Genomic DNA, 14,433 nt, shown 5'->3' on the forward strand with positions numbered 1-14,433 from the left:
GGGGAGAGTGACAGGCCAACTGGCAACGTGTTTAAACAGACTTTACTTACGGTAAATCAAGGAGGGAGGAAAGTGCTTAAGGCACAACGAGGTTTAGCCGCAGTGCAATTGGGCGATGTCCCTAGTCACAGTAGGCCGGGTGCCTTTTAGGGGGGGTTCACCCCGTATATACTATACCTTACAGGTAATTGCTCAAAAGTCCTCTTAGTAGCGCCTCATTCACAAACATGCAGGACCTGGTGTCAGCTCTCCAGTTAGCCTTCAGCAGGAGCCCCAACTCACACCCACAGTCAGGCAGCTGGGACGCACTCCATTAATGGCCTGGCTAGGCTCAGGTGGTGAACCTGGGGGACACTTGACCCCGACACTCAGAGATTGTGAGCAAACAGAGGGCTCAATCATCTGTCCTCGCCACAGGCGTCATCCAGGTAAGTGGCCTTGTGCAGAGGGGGGCAAAGTGTGAGGAGGTGGGGCCCTCCAATACAGGGTAGCTAGAGTCAGCTGTCCCCCCCCCCCCCCCCTTCCCCCTCCAAGTGCTCCAGGTGTCCGCAAACACCGCCTCAGGCCGCTCCCCACCTGAGGTTATGTGGTTGCTGTAGATTTGGGCAGGATGTAGGCAACAACGCCGCACGGGCCAGCCCCCCTGCAGCAGAAGCGATGCCCGATGCGCAGCACCCTGCACCGTACTCAGCCACACAGCAACGATGGGGGCTCTGCTGTCCGCACAGTGGGGCCACACTGGGAATGTGGGGCTGTAACCAGTCAACTAGGCCGCAACACCGGTCCAGACCACACCCCGACTGAGACACCCTCCGAAGTTAGGGCGGCACGTCATGATTGTTGGCAGTCCGTGGCATGGTACACAGTGCAGGGGGAGTACGAGCATAGTTGTGTCTCACCAGTCCATTCCTAGGAATTCTGCCTCGGCTCCCCCAGAAGACTGCAAAACAGGATTCAGGGCCACCTCTTCACACAGCCTACACAACAATCATCACAGCTGCAAATCTTCCTCACAGCAGCTCAGCTTACACACCAGGCACACCCACGACCACAGGGAAACATGGTAGGTGGCAGTGAGCACCAAACTCAGTCCCATTGGCTAAGCTGCCCCCTCAGCTCACTCTAGCCGGCAGCAAGTACGATGTATGGTGGATATTGGCATGTGCATTCACCTGCCACTGCCTTCACTCCCATTCAGGAGTCAGCCGCCTACGCTCATTCGTCAGTCCACCACGCCACCAGCTTGGTGCGGCACAGGTGTTTTGTTGTTCCGGTCGATCATCCGCTGTCAAACTAACACTGGTGGCACCAGCATACATCCAGATATCATCCCAGGGCTGATTGCAGGCTAGATGCTGCAGTTTTCCAGGGACCAAAGAATGATATTGGGGCACGTGCATGCAGAGTTCTACGACCACCATCTTGGGCTGCTAGCCATGCCCCCCCAGGGCTCATCAGCCAGATATACATTGGTTCCAGTGTCATAGTGTGCATGGGACCCATGTCTGGACATATCCGTCCAGATTAGCCATTGTTTTTAAGCTCTCTGGTCCAGAGCTTTTGCTCAACTACTCAGGAGTGCAGGGCCTCTGGTGGTTGGTCTTGTACCTGCAGTCAGTGTGAACCAAAGTGGTTTAAGTAAGACACAGACACATGTTATGTTGATTTAAAATGCTTTATTTAAACATGTATTGCTGACTGGTTCTAATGAACTTCACTATTTATTAACAATGATGAACGCATTGAAACACAGTTGCTGGTTCCAGTGATAAGATGGTGGTTTTCTAATATGTAGTTATTGGTCTTTCAATGTGGTGACACAAACAAAGTCAATAGGCTTGCCTGGTATACTGGTGTGGTGAATCCCTTACAATGTCAGTAGTTCTGTGATATTGAGAGTGACACGCCCTCCAATTAAGATGCTCTATCTGGTTTAGGAGGGCGGTAGTGTCATCAGAGGTATTTCCATGCACTTAATGTATATATTTGTAAATGAATGCATAGTATTGAGTTGTGTGTAATAAAAATAATTTTCCAAATGAAAAAGTACTGGCTGGACAATCATTTATTAAGTGTTGTTATTGTGTTCGAGTGGACAGAGATTATTGAACCACACCACCTCCTCTGAGTAAGCTTTGAACTGCTCTGCTTCGCTACCCTCAGAGAGACAAGCACTATTATTTGCACAGACCTCACGTCCTGTACAATTTATTTCCTTCATTATAGGCATGAGGGAGGGGCAATGCGCCCAGACTAGTGGATGGAGCCCCTGATGAACCAGGGACTGGCCGCCTATATTGTCTTCTTCCATCCTCTGCCTCATTTGTGCATACACCAGCCCCAGAGATGGGATCTAGACCCTAGTGAAACTCTTGGGAGGAGACTGCATGCATGCCCCCTTCGGGTCAATAATTATTTAAGGAGCTGTCGTTAACCCCTGAGCACTGGCACACCCCGAGAGTCTCTTCTGAACTCTGGTGGAGCCCACCACGCCACCGCTCAAGCTGGTGGGTCAAAGGTCAAATCCTTTCCGTCTGATATCTCGGGCCTGTTGGGCCGATTGCTTGACCCTCAGCTCATTTTGCTCTTGATGACGAGCCCTAGCCACCTCGAGCCTTTTCAGCAGGCCGCCTACCTCTAACATGGCACATTTTACCGGGAGCTGCAGATAGAGTCTTAGTCAATTTGGGCATCAGTGCTTGTCCTTCCAGCTGTCTGTGGCGTTGCAATCCACTTCCAGGGTCCAACTCTTAGTCTCGCCCTTGTGCAAAGAGTTTTTAAGTATGGATGGAAAGTTCTAAATGTCAAGTACCCTATGCCAATTCTAAGATGCCACATCACTCTTCCACCCCTGTCCCACCCCTCTAGCACAGCATGCTGGGACAATCCAGTATGGCATCATCTGAATGTCTATGTGCACATATGTTCTACGTTCCTCAGCTCCAACCCTAGATGATATCACTGCCAGGGTCTTTCCCACAAAATCTTTAAAGGGAGCCACTCCTGTGTTGGCTCCAAATGTCTGGGCTTCCTCCTTTTTTCAGTGGGCCTGGACTCATCCAACACGGCTACAGTCAGACAACCAATTACCAGGTTCAGATTTTCCTCCTCACCGCTTCCTCCTCAGAAACTAAGTCAAGCACTCTTAATTTCTCCTTTTGTGTGGGGAGATAAAGACCCCCCACTTCTGGAGAACAGAATAATTATTTTGGGGCAGCAGGATGACAAAAGGATAAAAATCGGATCTCGAGCTGAGCCAGGAAAATATGACAATTCTGGATGACCCATAAGGTCATGTACATGTAGGTTCTTGGGACCTGAATATGTTGCAGCCCAGTTTGGTACCTCACTGGACTGTGTAGACCTAAGGGAAGCAGAACTGCAATTTAGAGCAAATTTCCACCTATTTTTACAATAAAGTGGCACTACAGATAAACCAGTAAACCCTGCTGATGTTACCTGTGAGTGCTCATTAATATTATAAGGTTTACACCAGCTCAACATCTAACCCTGCAGATCCCCTTCTGCTACCTATGTGCAATTACCGGACTGTGCATGACAGTAGTCTGACATGCGCAGCCCATGGGTGTACACACCTTTCCATGCATCCAGTCCTGTGCTCCTTACACTAGATGCGTCGCAGCGTCCTTATCTTAAAAGGCAGACACTTGTGGTAAACACGCCCAGTCCAGTTGCTGTGTGATTACTGTGGGTGAGACTTAAGAAGCAAGACTGATCCACAGTAAAGGTCCAAAAACTGAGTGATCAAAAGGCAAAAAATTGGGGGGGGGGGATTGAATGGGTGGAACCCATTTCGCTACAGTGATATTCTAGAAAAAAAAAGCAGCCCACCCAGACAAATGCTGTTGATATGTTATGTCAATAAAATGTATTGAGTGCACGAATACCCGGAGGTGGCTTGACGCTAAGAAGAAAGCAACTAGTTCTGAAAAAGCAAAGTTTTTAGGTCCTTTCTGAAAGTGGTGAGTGAGCCGGCATTTCTGGTAGCAAATGGTAGCTCATTCCATAATTTTGCTGTGCCGCACGATTTACTACGGCCTCCCCAGCATAAGGATCAGATCCTTGGAACCCTCATGACTCTGGCACCTGAAGAGCGTAGTTGTCTGGCTGGGCAAAACCAGGAAAAAAGCTTTTTGAGAAACATTGGTCAGCTGTTGTTCAAGGCCTTGTAAGCTAGACATAGCGCCTTGAACTTAATATGCTGCGCCACCGGAAGCCAGTGAAGTCTTCAAATTCTCCTTGGTTACAGACTCAGATTTAGGGATATTTAGTATAAGTCTTGGGGATGCGTTTTGAATCATCTGAAGCTTTTTTAGGTATTGCTTCTGCATATTTAGTTAGAGTCCATTGCAGTAGTCTAACTTTGACCGCACAAGTGTAGTCACTACCGTCCTTTTTTGTAGTCGTCAGGAATATAAGGTAGAGTCTTCATCAGAAAATGGGAGGTAGATCCGATGGCATTGGTCTGCTGAGATAAGGTGAGTTTATTATCAATCAGCACTCCGAGTTTTTTTGCCTTCTGGACTGGTTTTGGCAGTTCCCCCATATCCCCCATATCCGCCGGCCACCAAAGGTCATCCCATCTGGGTTGCAGATTCCCAAAGATTATCACTTTGGTTTCGCCAGAATTGAGCCTAAGACATTGGTTTCCCATCCATCTATTTATTTCCACCATACAGTTCTGAAACTGCGTTGGTGGGGAGGCTTGATCTTTGTACGCTTCCACCACCATCTGGGTGTCATCGGCGTATGAAATAAGACTAAAGCCGACGTCTTGGATCAACGGGGCAACTTCTAAAACATAACAGTAAAAAGTGCTGGGCTAAGCGACGAGCCCTGTGGGACTTTGCTTTGAAGGACGTAAGGTGTTGATTTAGACTGGCAATGTGTCACCGTTTGTCTTATATCCTTTAGAAACGAGGATAGCAGGGCTAGTGCCAGGCCCTTGACCCCTAACGTTTTCAGCCATAATAGCAGTAGGTTATTATCCGCAGTTTTGAAATCCGCTGAAAGATCAAGGAGGATGAGGGTGGCAGCACCCCCTTTATCCAACACATTCCTGATCTCTTCGGTGGCCTTAATTTGTGCTGTTTCTGTGCTGTGTTGAGGGCGAAAACCGAATTGGGAGGGATCGAGTAAGTCATTTTCTTGTATGGATTGAGATAACTGCTTGTTCATTATTTTCTCCACTGTTTTTGCAGGGAGTGGTAGTTTGGATATCGGGCAATAGTTATTGGGGTCCGAGTCGTCTGGATTGTTTTTTTTTATCAGAGGCAGTATTGACGCATCCTTCCATATAGTCGAAAAGTTACCAGAAATGAACATATTGTTAAAGATTTCTGTGAGCAAAGGGCTCACCTCCTTCGATATCTCTTTCAAAAAAGCGGGAGGACAAGGATCTAGAGGAGATCTAGATTTAATTTCTTTGATGTGTTTTTCCACTAGTTCCGTATTGACCCGCGAGAAGCTGTGAAAAGTCTGATCACTGGGATCTGAGCTTGGGAGTATATCAATAGGAACGGAAGTGTGGATAGTTTCAAAAGAATCCTAGATATTTTTAACTTTATTTCTAAAAGGGTCTGCAATAACCTCACAAAAACAGATGTTGTTCTTGGTGCATTTTTTCTTTGATAGAGAGGAAAGCTTCTCTACTACCAAAACAGTTCTTTGGAGGAGTTCTTTTTCAATCTACCTCGTAAAACAAGCCTTTCTTTCTGCTATCAGCAGAGTTTTGTAACGCATTAGTGCAGTTTTATAAATGCCTTTGTCTGTTGTGTCATATTTTGTTCTCCAACGTCTTTCAAGTCTATGGCACGTGCATTGGTTCAGAAGTGAACCACTTTTAAATCTTCCAATGAGCATAGTATTTCCTTTGTGGTGGGAACAAAATTATTAAGTAATTACTGGCAGAGCAATATTCTGTCAAATCCTTCATATTCAAAATCAAAAACAGTGGGATCTACAAATCATATCTCATATACACTGCTAAATTTTGATTTCGAAGGAGAAACGGGTGGAAAACGAATATCGAACTTGACTGGATTCGTGTACTCAAATATTTTTCAAGAATAAAATGGTCAGGAAATGTGGACATAGGCTTGGCAGCTGTTCCAGCCAAAGTCTCAAGTAATGGGCCACAGAAAAAGAATGACTTACCAACGTCAGGATTCCGATTGGCACCTAATATACTCTATGGTTCTCATGTCTGGAGATTGAGTTGCGGCTGAAGCTGCATGGAGTTACTTAGTGGCACCAGAAAGGCATTGCTGGGTAAACGTTTTCCATACCGTTATAAAGCCTGGAAAGGTTGTTCATTGGTTGAGGAATCTGCTGTAAGATAATTAACCCACTAGAAATACTGTTACCGAAGGTAAGTACATTTTCCTCAGATAATGAAGGTAATATTTTAGGATGTGATTTACTGCAGATGAAATTTAAATTACATTTTAATGTAATGGATTATACTGTAATTACAGCCCCAACATGAAAATTGAAGATCCTCTGAAAGCTTTGGTGTTTGATTCCACCTTCGACCACTATCGAGGGGTAATAGCTAACATTGCGCTATTTGGTGGAGAAGTTTGCAAAGGGCAGAAGATTGTCTCAGCTCACACAAAGAAAAGCTATGAAGTCAACGAAGTTGGCATTCTTACGCCAGATGAGCAACCAACCAATAAATTGTATGTAAACTTTCTTTACCCTTGTTTCAGTATGTAATTGTATTGTCTATCAAGTATAAAAATACATAAAGTGTGAAAATATTCCTTAATGTGCTATGGTTATTTTCTCAGGAAATATAAAGTGACCGTTGATATATCTGAGAAGATCTCTGACACTTACTGTTCATTTTCCATTTGAAAATCTCAATGTATGTTTATTTGGATACCACAAACTAAACTTTAAAGCAACTGAGTACTGTATATGGTGAGTAGAAGGGTTCAAGAGTGTCTTGCAAGTTGCCTTTAGAAATAGCACGTCATTCTTCAATTGGAGGTTGTTGGTATGGTAGTAGGTATATTTAATTGCAGATGAAAGAGTCGTGGACGAGGTTAGACTTAATTTCTTCCAGAAGTGAAAGACAGGGGAGGAGCTTGCAGCATCTTAGTAGGGTTGTAGTTGCGGATGAAAGAAGCCTAGTAAGAGAAGGTGTGTCAGCTTTTTTCTCCTTACACACCTTGGCACTGAGATATGCTTTGGACTGCTGTCTGGGTTGTGTTCTCTGAGAGCAATCCACTTCTTCAAATGCTTAATGTTGAATTTTCAAATTGCCTCTATCTCTGTTGAGGATAAAACCTACAGATCAGAAGTAATATGGGAATGAAGAATAATCTAGTTACATTTCTGATGTACTAAGCACCGTGCACAACGAGAGGACATGCATGGTATTAGTTAAAAATAATTTGAATGTGTCCGTTTTTCATTGAATATAGATCAGTAGGAGCCCAAGAAAATGCCAGTGGATGGAGACACTAAATGAATCACACACTGTCTTGGCTTTGCTAGATAACAAAAGAAAATTCCAACTAACAGTTAAAAAATAAAACATGAAGAGCAATGAACCCCATCTGTCAGGCCTTTTAAATCTTCTTAATAATAGTTTTCCTGTAGATTGACTTTCCTCCATTTTCTTCTTGGCAAAAGTTGCATATGAGCAGTTCATACTCCATTACTTCAATGATTCATGATGCAGTAGATAGGGAAGGTGTTCCCCTAGCATTGTAGGACAGGGCGAGACTTGCCGGAATCATGATGAAAGCCATTGACCATATTGGCATATCACCATAGCTACTAGGAGATAATATGATAGGACACTAAGGTTGTTGTGTTACATAGGTTAGGTCAATCTTAAACATGAAAGCTACTTTATTTACTATATCTTAACTATATGTTTAAAAACGCCATTGTTGAACATACTACATTCCAAATGATTTATCTGGTGTGTGTGTATATACTTTCATATGCCCCGTTGCACACCAATTGTCAATTCAATTCAAAATTACTTTATTCGATTAATACAAAATAATCATAAAAGTACAAGTATGCATTACAGATAAAAAAGTTGAAACAAAGCAGTTCATCAATGTCAATCAATGAATTTCCTTGTTTTTTAAACACATACATAAAAAGGAGGCAAAAGTATAACAGGTTAGGGGGTCAGGCAACATACGTAAAAAGTTCAAGGCCAGACGACATTGTCTGAAATTATGCTTACGTAAAAGCGGGATTAAAAGCCTTTTCCGTTGGTTACAATAAAATGTACAGAAAAAAAGAATGTGTGAGTCAGACTGTTGTGAAGTGTCATCACATGGGCAACACAGGAGATCATTTGAGGAAAAGACACCAGCAGGCTAGCCCAACATGCAAGGGATAAAGTTAAGCCGAAACCTTAGCAGAATAAATCTATGCCGTGGGATTGTTAGAAATTACAGATAGGAAGATATTCCCTCAACCTGCAATGGACCATCAATATGTTCTCTAACAGTGGGTTTGTTACGATAAACAATCAATCTCCCTTCATTAGCAGTGGTTATGAAACTGGTCTTTAATGCTTTTTTTGAGACAGAACCACATTTCTCTAGGGATACCAATAAGTTTCCTAGATAAAGAGTGTATAAGGTATTTTTCACATACTTTAACCATAAAAAAATGTCTTTGTGTTCAAGGGATAGGAAGTCCTGTTTTATTTGTTGGGTTAGTGACACTGTGTCTCTACACCATACTGAGTGCCATAGGAGAATGAGTGTGACGTTTATCCAGTCAATTATGTAGGGGATGCTTAAATCTTCATGTAAATTTAAATTGGAACAACCAATGGGGAGACTCATCATCGATTTCCAAAACAAATCCTCTGTTGTTTGTATCCTCTTTGCGTTAACATGGCCCCACACCCCTGCACCATACGTAGCTACTGCCCTGGATTTCGCCCCATAAACCTTTCTTAAAATATCTAGGTTTCTTTTTCCCAGCTTTTTTAAAAATTAGCGTATGGCATTTGTGCTCTTTTCCAACATGATCCCACGGTTCTCTACCATATTCCTCCAGGAAGCCTTATAATCAAAAGTGACTCCTAAGTATGAAAAAGACTGTCTGTGTCACTTTGCGATTTGAGATAAAAAAGGATGGTGGTTTGCTCAGCTTTGGACCTGCAATTAAAACAAATGACTTAGAGTCATTTGTCTGAAGATCCAAGCCATTCATAAAATCCACATAAGTATTTAACAGTTTTTGTAGGTATCTTCCCGTTCGCGCAATTAAAACTGCATCGTCTGCATATAATAAAATTGGGATGTGCAACTTCCTTATCCTAGGCACGTCTATAGTTGAACCTAATAGTTTGGACTCCACCCCATTAGTATACGAGAATAAAAAAAAGGGCGAGAACGCACCCTTAGCAAACTCCTCTTGTTACTGGAAACCACCTGGTGCATTCTCCCTGTGGGCCATACCTAACACATACTTCAGCTCTTGAATACAGTTATCTAATAAAGTTGATCACTGCTTGGTCTACCCCCATTTCTCTCATAATTCTCCAGAGCTGTGGGTGAGATACACAATCAAAAGCCGGTCTAAGGTCCATGAAGGCCAGATATAAATTGCCTTGCTTAGCGTGAGTATACTTTGCTATAAGCAGACTCAAATTCAGGCATTGATCTTGAGTGCCTCTCTCTTTTCTGAAACCGTATTGTGCCGGGATCAAGATCTTATTTGTCTAAGCCCATGTCTCCAGTCTATTTAATAGCACTCTACCCATTAATTTTGCCGTGCTATCTAGGAAAGAAATAGGTCTATAGTTCCGAGGGTCTTGCTTGTGTTCTTTTTTAAAAAGTGGAACTAAAATGGCTTTAAGCCAGGAGGCGGAAGGTCCCTCTCTAGCTATAGCATTAATAGTATTAGTAAGCAGAGGACTCCAGAGGTCAGGGCAATCTGTAAAAAAGTCTATTGGAGTGCCATCAAAACCAGGTGCCTTATTACTGGTACTTTGTTCCAGTGCTATGCATACCTCCCCGTTATCAAGGGTAAGGGTAGTACTAGAGGATGGGACACGCTCTACGTCCGTAAGCCCGGAACTTGCAGGTGGGGCGTTAAAAATGTTACTAAAGTGTGCCACCCAAGAGTCCTCATCCACGTGAGTATCCAAATTAGACTCAGAGTTAGATTTTAAAAATGGGGCGTTAATCACTGACCAAAAATCCCTTACATTATTTGTGGTTGATGTAACCAATAAATTGTCCCAGGCTTCTTCTTTCAGTTTCTTTAACATGTTCTTCTCGCTACCGAATAATTTAAGCAGGCCTTTTTCACGAGTAGGGTATCTTTTGGTACAGTTTTGAGTGATCTGTGTAGGTCAGAAAGTGCGTTAGTACAATCACGATCGAACCACTTCGGTCCCTTAGGTTTGCGTGTCCCACCATTTTTAGAGAGATTCCTTTTCACCTCTCGCAAGATAGTTTCAAAAGCCTCAATGGAGGCCTGGGTCCTGGTTTGGGTCAAGACATATTTCTATTTCTTTCATTGAATTTGAGACAACCTGAGGAATGAGATTAGCCTTATCAATACTCCCCCACGTAAGTATTATCCCATTCTTTCTATCTATGGTGGATTTTAAGTGTATAAAAGTAATGCCGTAATATACCTGGCCAATTCATGTGCCAGGTTATAGCTGCTTGGTCACTAAAGCCCAGGAATTCAACTTTCCTATTGTTAAGCTTTTCACCCAGTCTAGCTGAGGCTATTATGAAATCTATGGAGGAACAACGTGGGAGGAACAAAATGTTTCTAGCAGGAGACCTGTATAATCTGATCGTGGGTTCATGACCTCCAGGTCTTTTAAAAAAATGAGTTTATTTAGGGCGTTCCCATAGGGATTATGGGTAAAATGCATGTTTGGTTCCCCATCTTCATCTACAAACCCACATATTGGGGTTAATGCAGCAGGACAAGGGTGTACATTAAAATCTCCTATCCAAAGCACCATTGGTTCTTTCTTGCTGAAACCTATTATCCTATTCATATTTTACTCCAATATTGCAACCACTTTAAACATTTCGCTTCCAAATTTCAAGGTCTGTAGCATTTCTTTTGCTAGACTAGTGTTGGCTATTATAGCACATACAATTATCCCATCAAGGTTGCATACTGACATTCTTTGATTATGCATGATACCAAAAACGTAATTACAGAAAACTTCGATTTAGAATGCTTTGTCAAGAGTGGTTTGGTCTGTCATCTCCAATTTAAGCAACAAGCCTTGGTCTTTCAAAGCCTCATAATATTTCTTCATATTGACTCAAAATTATCTTTATTCCCTAACTAAACTAGCTACAATAACAAATGTCTCACTCAGTGCTAGATACTACAAAATCCAGATTTACATCCATGGACAACTGCCATTTAGAGATCTCTCGGCTTCGAAACGTCTTTATAAGCTTGGGAAGGATTTGGCCCAGTTAGCCCAGTTTTTAATTTAGCATGTAAATGGTCTAAGATGACTCACATTTCCTTTTCCTAACACCTTCCCAGCATCTCTACAAATGATCATTGAAAACTCTTGCACCTAAGCGAAACACTGTCTAAAGTAGTCCAAATGCTGCTCTTATTGAGATCAGATATAATTAGGAGCAACCTTTGCTTGTACAATAAGACATCATTGAGACAGGTGCATTCCTTTTTCGAACCATCAACGAAATCGATGGTAAAGCATACTCTAAGTGGGGCTTTGCTTCACAATAAAAAATAATGGTTTCCTTTCAGATAGATCAGTAGAGCACATGCACCTACTTCCACAGCAGTGCTGCTTCCTGACTGATGGGCTATCCTCCCTTTAAAGGAGCTAACTGAAGCATTTGCACACCAACATGCCAGCTCGCAGGCTCTTTCTTTATGCATCCCACTAGATTCCTGTGAAACCAGTCATTTTACCTACACAGAGGGGCTTTCATCTTTGTGTAGTTACTTCTACTTACTTATCAATCTTTCTTTCAGATGAGATTCCAAAATGGTGTGTGACACCAATGTTGTCTTTCTCCGATTGTAGGATTTGCATTATGCCATAACCATATATTGACAAATAAACCTGTTCCCATTTTACCTTTGGACAGCCCTGTGTCTCTCCACCAAAGGTAATTGAGAACAGGATTATACCGTTTAGGAGATTAAGAGATTGTTATAGGGAACTGATTTTAAACCGAATAGAGCAGTTGATTTGACTAGGGCATATTATCTTGTGATATTCATACCAATACCCCCTCAGAACATATTTTATAATATTTGTTCTGTTAAGGCTCAACTAAAACATTTTGATGTAAATAAACATTCATGTATGTGAAAACTAGTTAGAGTACTCTATAGCATGGTCAATGGTGACGGTGACTTATCTGGGCCATCAAAAATAACTTTTAATGCTAATCTGGCACACATTATTGCCTCCTTGCTGACCCTTAAATGTCAGGACTTTTGCTTAATCCCGTTTAGCATAAATGAAGAACAGCACAGTGTAAAACGATTACGCTAGATCAAAGAGGTCGGGTCAACCGCAGGCCACTCATAAAATTACAGTTCGAAAGAAAATGAAAACAAAAAGCCTTCTCTTAGACTCCTTCTTGTTTATCTACATCTTACATTATTTGCCAGTCAGTTTTGAGATGTGGATTGGAAACAGAACCTGCAGGAATTTTAATTTTTTATGCCACTGTCTGTGATTTATGCATGAAAGCTGAACTGCATGCATCTGATCTTGTTCATCGTACTGGTTCTTTTTGACTTTATATACTATCTATTGCTCACAGGAAGAATTGGGATGTCATTATCAATGCAACAATACATCCAAATAAGAGATTTGCAATAGGGGTTTCTTGATGCCACCTGTGTAATGTTGTAAGTCTTCCATGTGTGTCTTTATTTGAGTTGGGGTACCATTAGAAGTATTTCATCCTATCATGCTGACTGTTTTCCGAGCTTTTGCTTAAAATCACTGAAGATCAAAGTGTTTTTTTAAAGAAGAATGAACAACCCTCAGTGCCTGCTTGTGATTTAAATGAGAGGTGAAATCTGTTGACATGGGGCTGCCAGGTAGGCTTTGTAGTATGTAGGATTTAATTAAAGATCATTTTCTGATGTAGATTTGCCCCCATGTTTGTTCTTATATAAACGCATGGCAACATCAAAATTCTTGTGCCAGGTAAGAATATGAATTAGACATTCTACATCCCACTAGTTGCTTAGGAGATGTGGTTTCAATTGTAATATCATGTAATCTAGTAAACAGGTTTCTTGTTTGTATGCCCATGGAGATTAAAATAAATTGCGTTTATGAAAATACATAACCTACAAATCTCAGAATAATAGAAATCCGATACATTGATTTGAATAGATTATTGTGTTCTCAAGGGATTCATATAACCCCAATCAGTCTTCCTTGGAAATCTATTCAAATTGTAGATATACAGGCAAATTCCTAGGCGACTCTTGTATTCAGATGCATTGTCTGCATTGCAGACAGTCTGCGGGAGTATGTATGAGAAAAAAGTATAATAGCATATATTTTAACTTTTCATTTTTTCACATGGAAAGCCATTTAACTTTCTACTATGGAAGATGGCCGGCAAACCTCTGGTAAACATCTACAAACAATGAGTTTGTGGGCGGTCACCACAATGAGTTTATGGGCGGCCACCAGCTTTTTATTTGGCAGTCACTAATTATTGCCCCCTTTTCGCCTATGGTTAGAACTGTATTCCAATGAATAATCCGTAAAACTAGTAGGAGTGAATTCACATTGTAGGTGGAAATGTTCGCTTAGCCGTATTCTGAGAATTAAATCTGGAATTATGCACATCTAAGTTCTAATTATTTGCGAAAAACACCTTTGTGAATAGTTCATTTCGTTTTTACTTCAGCAGAAAAATGAAAAGATTCATGAAGTGTAATAGATGTGCTTTTTTTAATTACCTCTCAATGAAAATAAAAGTACCAAGTGAGATGCACTTTGAGGTGATGGATAATGTTTACTGTCATATAAGATATATTAAATATCCTTCAAATATTGATGTATATTATACTGTGTATTTTTCTGATTCACTCTTAGACTGATCTGCAAAAATAATCTGAGGAAAAGTTTGTGCAAACAAAAGATCAAATTATGTTTTCTGTCCTAAAATTGATAACTACTGCATTTTGTGAATCTTTTTTAGGTATGCTGGGCAAGTGGGCTATCTCATTGCAGGCATGAAAGATGTTGAAGAAGCGCAGATAGGAGACACATTTTTTCTACAAAAGCAACCAGTTGAACCCTTACCTGGTTTTAAATCTGCCAAGCCAATGGTCTTTGCAGGTATGTGGTATATTCTGTTTTAAAAGAAACCCCAAACTCTGGTTAACAGTATTTGATCTGGCTACTTGATTTAATTTTCAGAG

The 14,433-nt window shown here is 41.7% G+C and overlaps 1 protein-coding gene across 2 annotated transcripts in view; it reads left to right on the forward strand.

Moving 5' to 3' along the window:
* GUF1 (GTP binding elongation factor GUF1) overlaps positions 1-14,433 on the forward strand; it is a 328,054-nt gene that overhangs the window by 100,153 nt on the left and 213,468 nt on the right. For both annotated transcript variants that reach the window (XM_085642161.1, XM_085642162.1), the window contains exons 9-10: positions 6,498-6,701; positions 14,211-14,350. In XM_085642161.1, the coding sequence (XP_085498287.1) occupies positions 6,498-6,701; positions 14,211-14,350 (344 nt within the window). The remainder of the gene's footprint in view (positions 1-6,497; positions 6,702-14,210; positions 14,351-14,433) is intronic.

The sequence above is a fragment of the Triturus cristatus genome, chromosome 2_2 (genome assembly GCF_964204655.1).
Source record: "Triturus cristatus chromosome 2_2, aTriCri1.1, whole genome shotgun sequence".
NCBI lineage: Eukaryota > Metazoa > Chordata > Amphibia > Caudata > Salamandridae > Triturus > Triturus cristatus.